This window comes from Eriocheir sinensis, chromosome 9, assembly GCF_024679095.1.
Source record: "Eriocheir sinensis breed Jianghai 21 chromosome 9, ASM2467909v1, whole genome shotgun sequence".
Lineage (NCBI taxonomy): Eukaryota > Metazoa > Arthropoda > Malacostraca > Decapoda > Varunidae > Eriocheir > Eriocheir sinensis.
The window spans coordinates 10,093,843-10,104,697 of NC_066517.1; the positions used below are offsets into that span (position 1 = coordinate 10,093,843).

Genomic DNA, 10,855 nt, shown 5'->3' on the forward strand with positions numbered 1-10,855 from the left:
GCCGTGGAGGATGGCTTGGCGATGAGGAAAAGTTGCCGAACTTTATGTAATTTCTGATTTACTAAGGAGAATTTTGCGTTTTCCTTCTATATGTAGATTCAGAAAGCGTTAATTTACCCATACATGTCAACAGAACGATCTTACAATATATAATAGCAAAGAAATCTGAGGCATATAGCTGCCCAGGCTCAATTCTGCCCGAGGCTCAATTTTGTCGATGACAGGGGCCTATATTTTTCCTTCCCCTGTCATTATTAATGAATTTCAGGTCTCGCAACTTGGTGTGAACATGCCCTAAGTATTCATCTGTGGAAATATATTGATGTATATGTGATTGGTATCCAATTTTCTGAGAAAAATGAATGTGCGATCATGGGTGTCGGAGTGCTGCTCTGGAGGATGGCTTGGCGACGAGGGAAAGCTGCCGAACTTTATGTACTTTCTTATTTAATGAGGCAAATTTTGACATGTTCTTTGTCATCATAATAAAGAATGATGATCATGCTAGTTCTAGACGCCATATCAGTCGAAAAGAACCCCACATACACAAGCTTGAGCTAAGATAACAGAGGTATGTGGATGCCCGGGCTCAATTTTGCCTGAGGCTCAATTTTGCCCGTGACACCGCCCCCATCCGTGGAGGGACCATCAGGTGACAGCTGGCCCATGAGTTGGGCTGCAGATATGGCAAGACAGTCTTAATTTTCCCTATTCCTTCCTTCCGTCCTTCGTTCTGTCTGCCTCAATATGTCCCATATTTCTATTTGCTTTCTTCCTGCCTCAATCTCCTCCTTATCTTCTTTTTCTTCATCTTAAGCATGTTCGTAGGTAACAAGACATCGAACAGCAGAGTTACCTTGACGTAAATGTACAGCAAACAACGAAATAATTGAATTCGTAGATTACGATTTAGTACAGTTTGCCTTGAAAGGAAGAAAAATGGGAAAAGAGAATGGGTTTCTTGAACCAGCAGCTGGAGGGGGCTCCCTAGGATTGGCTGACGGTTCTGTAAACGTGCGTGCGATTCGCTGCAAGGCCAATGACGTCATCAACCAATCAGCGGCCTCGCTGACTTAGGGCGCCTCTAACTACAATCTAAGGTTTGCTTTGCGAATCTGACGCTAACGTCGGTAGCTAAATCAATAGTGCGTAGTTATGTTAGTTCGTAGTTATTGAGTCTGTTTGTGAATTCGGGCCCTGATATGATTTTTGATCATTGTCGTGAGTCACTGGAAGCCTGTCTTCCGTCCTGCCTCGTAGTAAAGTAGTACCGTTGTTTGTCGTCACTGTAGCTCCAAATCTTCCATCACATTTGGCGGTTGTGGGCGTCCTCAGACGCCGGGCTATGCATCAGCTTTCCAAGGCTACACATAATCACAGCTTTACATGCTGTGTATTATTGTGACGGTGCAAGTGTGATGGCTGAAGGAGACAATGACATGCCTCAGTAGAGATGACTGCAGAGTTCTGAAGTTGAAATTAGACAACGATCACTGTATTCTAGACACTTATATTTTTACTTCCTATGAATAAGTCCTTTGATATCTGATTTGGCATTTGACATGTACAATTGTTTACACTTGGAAGTCAGTACCCTAACTTGCATCTAATGTTAAGTATAAAGGAAGAGAATCCTAGGACATGGAAGTCAGAGGGAGGGAGCTGGATGAGCAAGAGGGAGGGAATGTTGTCCACACACGACTGGGCCTTGCCAAGCCAGGGTACGGGCTGAAGGTTGTCACGATGATTAACACTATCAGAACATAACATCTACTAGGTACTTGGTGTTGAGCATGTTATATGATGCATTCAGAGGTAATATGCAGTTCTAAAAATGCTATTACATCTCTGAACTTCATCATACCTTATTGAACTTTAATCCAAAGATGACCTGACCTAACAGAGCCTGACCTGTTATGCTTTAGCTGTTTTCACCTAGGTAGAAAAGGTCATCTTGAATTCTAGTTTAAAAAGGTTGAATGTAGTTGGGGCCACTCGTAGTTTTGTGCATGACGTAAATACAAGTTAAAAGAAGGGAATGAAGTTGACCGTAGCAAATACTAGGAACTTGTTGTTGGATGTTGTGGACCCAAGTAACATTTAGTTGGCACCTAAGAAGGATCACGGGGATGGAGGACGCCGGTCAATACTAAACTGTTTGCTAATATGAAGTTCTGTCTCACAAACAGTGCATTGTGGCATGTCTCCAGGAACTTTGCATTCAGCACCAGTTCTCTGTAGATAAACAGGACATCTGTCATGGAAATAGATACTTAGTTAACCGCTGGAATTATACGTCATTTTCCAAGTTTATTTGATGAAAATCCTTTGAATGTATACAATTTATTTTTGCAATAGCTAACATAAAAAACTTCACTTTTTTTGGGTGTCATTCCACTGAAGTAATGGAAAAAATACCTCTTTCTTTTACCTGTTTGCCTAGCATTTAGTGGTGAGTGTCAGGTGTGTGGGTCAGGGCCAGGCATCTCATGTTGTTGTGTGTATGCAGGCCAGCAAGGTGCTGGAGGGGCTGCTGCCAGACGAGCCGGTGCCCCAACACCATCAGCGCCGCAACCACGACCCGGACACCGAGGAAGTGCCGCAGGTGAGTGTGAGGCTGCAGGTGAAGACAGCAGGTGAGTGGGAGTCCTCAGGTAAGAAAAAATAAAGTATAAAATCTTATTTGCTTAGATTTATTTCCATCATAACCGTAGTCAAAAATTTCAATGATTTATTCTCACATGGATAAATGGTAAAGCTTGCTGTGGAATGTTTAGCCTGAACAACCTCAAAAGTACTACAGAGGTTTGATTCATATACCCTCAAAATGTTACTTAGATCAAACAGAACCTGTATAACATTACCCAGAATCTAAAGGAAATTGTTTGCTGGTGATTCTAAAATTTTCCCTTGAGGTAACTAAAGATTTTATGAGAGTATTATTCAGATTAAACAGAACTTACAAAAACTTGACTCAGATCTAGAGGAACTTGTTGGCAGTTGATACTAAAATTTTCCCATAAGTTAACTACGGAATGACACGACTATTTTGCCAACCAGACGCAGACGGCACCAATCCAGGAGCACATCCACCGCCTGTTTGTGTTCGCCATGATGTGGAGCATTGGGGCGCTGCTGGAGCTGGCAGACCGCGCCCGCCTGGAAGACCACCTCAAGAACAAGTTCACTGCGCTGGACCTGCCCGAGTGTACCAAAGGACCAACCGACTCCATCTTTGACTACCGAGTGGATGAGAATGGTATGTGTGTGTGTGTGTGTGTGTGTGTGTGTGTGTGTACTTACCTAGTTAGGCTGCGTTTACACCAAGCGAGTCGCGTCGAGTCGAGTCACGTCAAGTCATTTGAGGCGATTCATATTGATGCAACTCCGTTTACACTGACTGCGTCAACCTGAGTCAAGTCAGTACTCAATGACCCATTTGATTTCATGGAGAATGGATGCATGTTTTTTTTATTTTTTTTATTAATTTATCTTATTTATTTTGTTTTCCATTGGTCTTTCACTCTTTTTCTTTTATTTTCTATTGGCGTTTTTCAAATCCTTTTCTTTTTCTTTTCTTTTTAGTTCTTTTCTTGCTGTTGTTTTTCTTCTTTTGTTTTCTTTTTTTCCATCATACTTAAGTTGATGTTCATGTGTCTGGGTGAGCCGCTTTCCTCCCAGAAGGGATCGGCGAGTTATGATTTACTTCATGTTTTTGGTGACAGGTATAATTTCTTGGCGTATGCTTGAGTATGATTGAACGTAACGGATGCTGTATGAATGGTGTACATTGTTATTTACAAATATTGAAAATATACATATTAAGTATATGAATACACCCACTCCCCCTTGTCCCTTGTCCTACTAACATAGCTTTGTGATAGGCCCCACTCTTAACGCTGTGTGCATTGTATGTACATATGTATGAATGGTTGAGTGAATGGTGTGCATGCTTCAGGATGATACGTAAAACTGAAAACTTCTTTCCATAAAGCAGCGAAGACATCACGATCCCGGTGGTTAGGGTCACTGGAATCATATAAAGCAGGGGGCTCTTGAACTAAGTTGATTAGGAGTTCCACCAGCATGCTTGAACGCACCACGGCAGACTCGCTGTGACTGACGTCAAAAATAGGTCCAGCCCTATATGTGACTCGATGCGATGCGATGCGACGCGACGCGACGCGACGTGACGTGACTCGACGCATCCGGTGTAAATGATTTCTTTCAAAAACCCGTACAAATCAGTGTTAAAACTGGGGTGGCGATTCATGACGCGACGCGACGCGACTCAACGCGACTCGCTTGGTGTAAATGCAGCCTTATAGTATACAGGGCCTGAGCTACACTTTTGGTTCTGTCTCCATATCTATTGTCATCTAATTTTTCCTTAAATCTTCTTACTTATTTCTTTTTACCTATTTGTACTTCTACAGTGTGTTCTCATAGGTAAATTTTACTTCACTGTGCTTATAGAAGTTTGAGAAAGGTTATGATTGGTCTATATTACAGTAAACCCTCAATATAATGGACTAATTGGGGGGGACCTTAGTCCGTTAATGCCGAAAGACCGTTATAAGAGGCGGAAAAAAAAATATACGCACAATAATACCAACGAACCTAATAAACGTAGGTATAAAGTAAACCCTGTTATCTGGGTGCACTGTATCCGACCTCGCCCGTATCTGGGAGTTTTCAAAAATGTGATTTTTTCCAAAAAAAAAAAAAAAAAAAAAAATTTGTTGCGCGCTGCCAAAAGTCATTCAAATTGCCCACGTGATGCCTCTAAGCCCTTCCCGGGCAGCGTACCGCACCACCAAGGTAAAGAGATTCTCTTTACCTATTCTCTTTACCTTGCGCACCACAACACAACAAGCGCCCTGCCCGCCATTGTTTATGTTCAACATGGCCCAGTTAATTGCCATTGTGTGTGTGCCCTACCTTCTCCAGGCATTGCTTTGCCTGTGTGTGGTGTTTGCGGCGCTTACCATGGCGCCGATGAAACTATGTATATATATATATATATATATATATATATATATATATATATATATATATATATATATATATGTCAGGTGTACAAGCGTTAATTACAACGTTAGGAGCGAATCTTAACACTTGCGTCCTTGTGGCCATGGTGGATGCTGACAAGAGCCCTGCAACGCCCCGACAATTTTTCTTACGTTATGTCACTAATTATCATTTGCAAGAGACGCCACAATGCCCACGCATTCACTGTGGATGGGGAAAGGCTTGCCTACACTGGCATTAGTGTAGGTAATGTAATATTGCAGAAAATAAGGTAAAACATTCTTGGGGCGGCTGGGCAAGGTGGGCAGTTTGACATAACCTGTAACATTTTTTCGTTTTTACGGCTATAATACATCCTTCCTGCACTCATTTCATATATCCACGTGTGCGGAGGCGTTAAGGGCTGACGTGGACGTATGGGCATGAGCTTAAGTAGCTTCGTTTGTGAGACAATAAGGATATATATTCCCGGCGCGGGCGGGGTGGTGGCGGCGCAGCTGAGATGTAGCCCATAACATATTTTTCTTTTTTACGGCTATAACATATCTTCCCTGCACTCGTTTCATATATATACATGTGCGCAGGTGTGGAAGGCTGTCATGGGCTTACGGGCGTGATCTTAAGTAGCTTCTTTTGTGCCAATGATATATTAAATGCGGTAGGCGAACGTTGGGTTTTCAGGTCCGTAGACTTAACCTACACCATATCCGGGTTTTTCCCATATCTGGGTAACCCCGTGGCTCTATTAACCCGGATACCAGGCAGAGGGTTTATTGTATATATATATATTTTAATGTGTCTATTGTCTGCACGTTGTCTATATAGCTTCACAGCACACTTGGCGATGGACTGCGAGGCACTGAGGCTGCCAGGTTGGCAGTGTGGCCCTGCAAGGGGGCCACATTGTTACGGGTATGGGTAAAATTTTAGAAGTGCGTCTATCTCGCACTAGCAGACGACATTTTTTTTTTTGGTAGTTTTCGATGCGTGATGAAATAATCTGCTAACTGCTTCTGTCATAAGTCAATAATTGATTGAATTTTCAGTGCCTGTTGTACACCCACTGCCGCCCGCCGGAGCAGCCGCAAATTAGCTCTCAGTGGTTCAACTTGCTTACTGTTTCTATAGTTCACTCACCGCTCACAAAGATCACAAGTGGAGTGCGCATATGTGGTGGACAGCAGAGCAACTTATTTCTGCGAGGAGGTATATTTCTCGCACCACCGCCGCCCTGTCCCGTCTTGCGCAGTGTATTTACACCGTATTTACACCGCCCCACACAACTTGCCGAATAAATGAAACCAACCTAACTTATCGTATTCTAACCGAACTTATCTAACGGGACGACCACTTAAGCTGTATCATTACGGACACTCACAAACACTTGGCTATTTTCCATTACATTTACGTCCTGGATTGATGCACAAGACTTTCGTGTGGTGTAAATACATTGTCCATTTGAATGGGAACCACAAAAAGGAAAATATTTCATCAGGTGAGTTGAAAAAGACTACAAAAACCAAAGGATGGGACAGCAGATAAAGAGAGGAGGGCGAGATGGCTAGCAGATGCTTTGGTAGCTACTTACCGGGTGCAGTTCGTTCAAAAAATATTCTCGGTCGGTCCCCGTGGATTTCTGACCCTCTGACCTTGTCCGTCATATCCAGAATCCGTTATAAGCGGGTCCGTTATATCGAGGGTTTACTGTACTTCAATAATTTTTTTATCTCCATTTGCTGTCTATTTATAGGAAGAAAGGATACTTTTGGTGATGCCCGTATGAATAGTGTAGTGCAAGATAGTGTACGAGCATCACCATTCCTTTGCTCTTGGTGGTAATCTTCTCGCCTCTCCGACAGGGTATTGGCAACACTGGGAGACGCGCGTGAATGAGTTCATATACCCGGAAAGTGGTTCCCCAGACTACACGTCCTTCCTGGTGCCTAATGTGGACAACGTCAGGATGGATTTCCTCATCCACATCATTGCCCAGCAGGGGAAGGTGAGACTGCCTGACATTCCCTGATGCAGATGTTGTTTCTCCATTTACTTGTTACTTTTCCTTATAACCAGGATTTGCATTTTTTGTGACCAGTGTATTATTGATCTCTTAACTCGTCCACTGCGATTGGCACGGATTTCACCTTCACTGGTAGCCTGGTAACATATACTTCCAGGTCTTTCTCTGCCTCTGTGGTGGTGGGGCGTGTTTCCCATGTGGTATTGGTATGCTGAATTTCCCCTCCCAAGGTGCATGATTTTACATTTTTCTTCATTGATTTCTAGCAGACACTTTTTGTTCCATTCCTGTACCTTGGTGATGTCTTCTTGTAGGAAATCTGCAGTCAAGGGGTTAAACACTATACATTTTCTTTTTCAGGGAGTGTTGCTGATCGGTGAGCCGGGTTCCGCCAAGACAGTCACCATCAACGCCTTCATGAAGAAATACAACCCCGAGGACCATCTCTGTCGCAACTTTAATTTCTCCTCAGCCTCCACGCCGCTGTATTTCCAAGTGAGAGGAATCGATTTACTGTGACTCAAGAACTTTAGCTTTATGACCACCACTTTGTTTATGCTGAATCAGGTTTCTTGTCAATTATCATAGAGCTTTGAATGTTTTGTGTGTGTGCAAGTGGCTATCATACTTCAGTTAGTCAAAAGAAATTCCCTTTTTCTTTGGACATATTTTCCATTATGCAGTTCAGTTTCCATCCGAAATTGACCTCTCTTTTGGCCACTCTTTACTTTTTGCTTTGTGGGAGCAACAAATAGCAGGCTTTTTTCTGCATTTTCTTTTTGTTGCCCTTATGCTGCTTCCTGTGCTGTAAAAAAAAAAAGTGAGTCATTATATAAGTTTTGCATTCCCAGCGCACCATCGAGAGCTACATTGACAAACGGATGGGCAGCACCTTCGGGCCGCCAGCCGGGAAGAAGATGACGGTGTTCATTGATGACCTCAACATGCCGCACATCAACGACTGGGGGGACCAGGTACTGCCCGCTGCCACTGTCCAACTGACTGGCTGATTGAGTTTCTTCTTCAGGTTTTCCTCTCTGCTCGGAATTCTAGAAAGACTTTTATTTACTTTTCCTCACTATGTCTATAGTCTCATAAATATGTAAATACTTTTCATCTTTTTATTTAACATTTATTATTTATTATATTTTTTATTTGAAAATATTTCTTTCTCTCCTAAAGCCCACCAATGAGATTGTCCGACAAACAATGGAGATGGGAGGGTTCTACAGCTTGGAGAAACCAGGAGACTTTACAAACATTGTGGATCTACAGTTTTTGGCAGCCATGGGACATCCAGGTCTGTAGAACACTGGCTGATAAAAGTCAAGGGCAATGATCCCGTGTACTATCACGAATCTTTAAGTATTTAACCCCTAAAGGGCCGGCCTGGGTGGTCATCTACAACATCCACAGGACCGGCACCTCAGCACCAAACACCGAAAATAGCCTATATTCACACACTTGATTCTGCTGAACTACAATGCAATAACAAATTACTTTGTCGTCATAGTCATCATCAACTCTTCTTCTTTTTAATTATTGCATGAAAACGTTTCTATGTGCTGTGGTTTTGGAGAAATATTGAGTTGAAGAGGAGAGACTTTTGGAGTTAGCGAGGCTCTTGCCCGCTCTGCGTTCGTTTTGCTTGTGTGGCCTTGACTAGTGCGTAATGAAAACGGATGCCCCCATGCTCTAATTCTTATATATAGTCAATACTCTAAGCTTTCTCTATGTAACACAGTCTTGTGATGTGTGGTTTGGGAGTCATTGTAGCATACTCTTCTCATTCTCGTGTTGCTCTGCTGGGCTCGGCAGGGTCTGGCAGGAAATCGGACGCGTCAGAATCCGTGTCAGTACGCCTGTCCATCGTGAGAGCGGGCAAGATTCTGAAGCAGTAGCCTAAACATATCTCTGGCAGTGTTGCCAACGAATGGTCATCGAAAATTACCGAAAAGTAAATAAATTTAGCGCGAAAAAAGCAAAGTGGCTATAACCGCCCCCGGCCCTTCCGTGGAAAAGTGGCTATAGCCGCCTTCGGCCCTTTAGGGGTTAAATACACTCATTGGCCAGCAGATCACATGGTTGATACTTCGCAGGTGGAGGTCGCAATGATATTCCAGCTCGCCTGAAGCGCCACTTCTGTATCTTAAACTCCACCATCCCCTCCGAGAGCTCCATCAACAAGATCTTTGGGGTGATAGCGAGGGGCCACTTCAGCACCAAGCGTGGCTTCAACAATGAAGTGCGGGGACTGGTGGACCTGCTGGTGCCTCTCACACGCCGCCTCTGGTCACACACCAAAGTTAGTCACTCTGCTGAGGACAGGGACTGAGGCTAGAGGCAGAGCTAAGGAGATCAGGGAAATCAGTTGACTCACTGTAATGAAAACTGTTTTGAGTACAGTGATAGGTGGAAGTGAGAAACTTCATTACAACTTATTCCACAAAGTTATGTGACCCCAGTACTAATGTAATAAATCATCTTTTGTACAGAACAAGCTGCTGCCCACCCCTGCCAAGTTCCACTACGTGTTCAACCTACGTGACCTGTCTCGCATCTGGCAGGGCATGTTGGGGGCAGCGCCCAATGTGGTGACCTCCAGTGACACCCTCATGGCCCTGTGGCGGCATGAGTGCTGCAGGGTGATCTCTGACAGGTGGGTCATGTCATGCCTTCACTAGTCACCTCTGTCATCCAAATGATGTCCAACTCCAATATTACTTTATTTGTACATATTTCCTTTTTTTATTCTCAGAAGATTTTATCTTTTTATTGAACTTTGCAAATTTTATATTGTTTGCCTACAACCATGAAGTATTGAATTAATTGCTATTGCCGCATCAGCTGATAAAGCTCGCCTTGTTGCAGGTTCACGTCACTAAAGGACGTGAAGTGGTTTGAAGAGTCGCTGGTGAATCTGGCACAGCAGGACCTCGGCCCACAAGTCACCAAGAAGATTACTCACACCAACTACTTTGTGGACTTCCTCAGGTGAAAATTTTCTTTGTCAAGTTACTTGAAACTGATAAAAGCCATTGTATCATAAACAGCCTCTTCATTTGTGCCTGTATGCCACAGGGATGCCCCGGAGCCCACTGGGGACGAGGGCGAGGATCTGGACATGGAGATGCCCAAGGTGTACGAGCCCATCCCATCCTTCTCTGCCCTGGAGGACCGCCTGCAGATGTTCTTGTCACAGTACAACGAGATGGTGCGAGGGGCCGGCATGGACCTGGTCTTCTTCACAGATGCCATGATTCATCTCACAAGGGTAAGTCTGGCTGGGGGGATGAGTGTCCTCCTAGTTGTGTTATGAGGCTTCATACACAGTTACATATGCTGCCTTTGTTCCTACAGCAGCACTTCATTCTGCCTGACCCTGAGCAGCCTCTTTGTTCAGGTGCAGGATCCTTAGGTCGTTCTGCTCTTCCTTAGCATTAGTTGTCTTTGATCTAAAGTAAGTTTTCTACAAAGTATTTATATAATTTGATAAGACTAGTTTATAAGTGATTTAAGTAATGCCACTGAAAGCAGACAGGCATGCAAGACAGTAGTGTAGATCATCCTGTTACCTGCCATTCAAGCTGTAATGAAAACACGCACCTTTGGCCCTCGATCACTCCCAACAGATCTCCCGCATCATCCGCAACCCCGGCGGCAATGCCCTGCTGGTGGGCGTGGGAGGCTCAGGGAAGCAGTCACTCACCAAGCTGGCGTCCTTCATCGCCGGCTACAAGACGTTCCAGATTGCACTTACTCGGTGGGTTCTCTTAAGCCTGGAGAGAGTTTGTGTGTAAACTT

General features: G+C 43.9%; 1 protein-coding gene across 1 annotated transcript in view; it reads left to right on the forward strand.

Annotated features, from left to right (window-relative positions):
• Positions 1-10,851, forward strand: part of LOC126996277 (dynein axonemal heavy chain 5-like) — a 106,552-nt gene extending 95,701 nt beyond the window's left edge. Inside the window, exons 47-57 of the mRNA XM_050856654.1 lie at positions 2,510-2,605; positions 3,061-3,259; positions 6,891-7,033; positions 7,412-7,546; positions 7,903-8,025; positions 8,234-8,351; positions 9,151-9,356; positions 9,547-9,710; positions 9,923-10,045; positions 10,133-10,325; positions 10,684-10,851. Of these exons, the coding sequence (XP_050712611.1) occupies positions 2,510-2,605; positions 3,061-3,259; positions 6,891-7,033; positions 7,412-7,546; positions 7,903-8,025; positions 8,234-8,351; positions 9,151-9,356; positions 9,547-9,710; positions 9,923-10,045; positions 10,133-10,325; positions 10,684-10,851 (1,668 nt within the window). The remainder of the gene's footprint in view (positions 1-2,509; positions 2,606-3,060; positions 3,260-6,890; positions 7,034-7,411; positions 7,547-7,902; positions 8,026-8,233; positions 8,352-9,150; positions 9,357-9,546; positions 9,711-9,922; positions 10,046-10,132; positions 10,326-10,683) is intronic.
• The last annotated feature ends 4 nt before the right edge of the window (positions 10,852-10,855 follow it).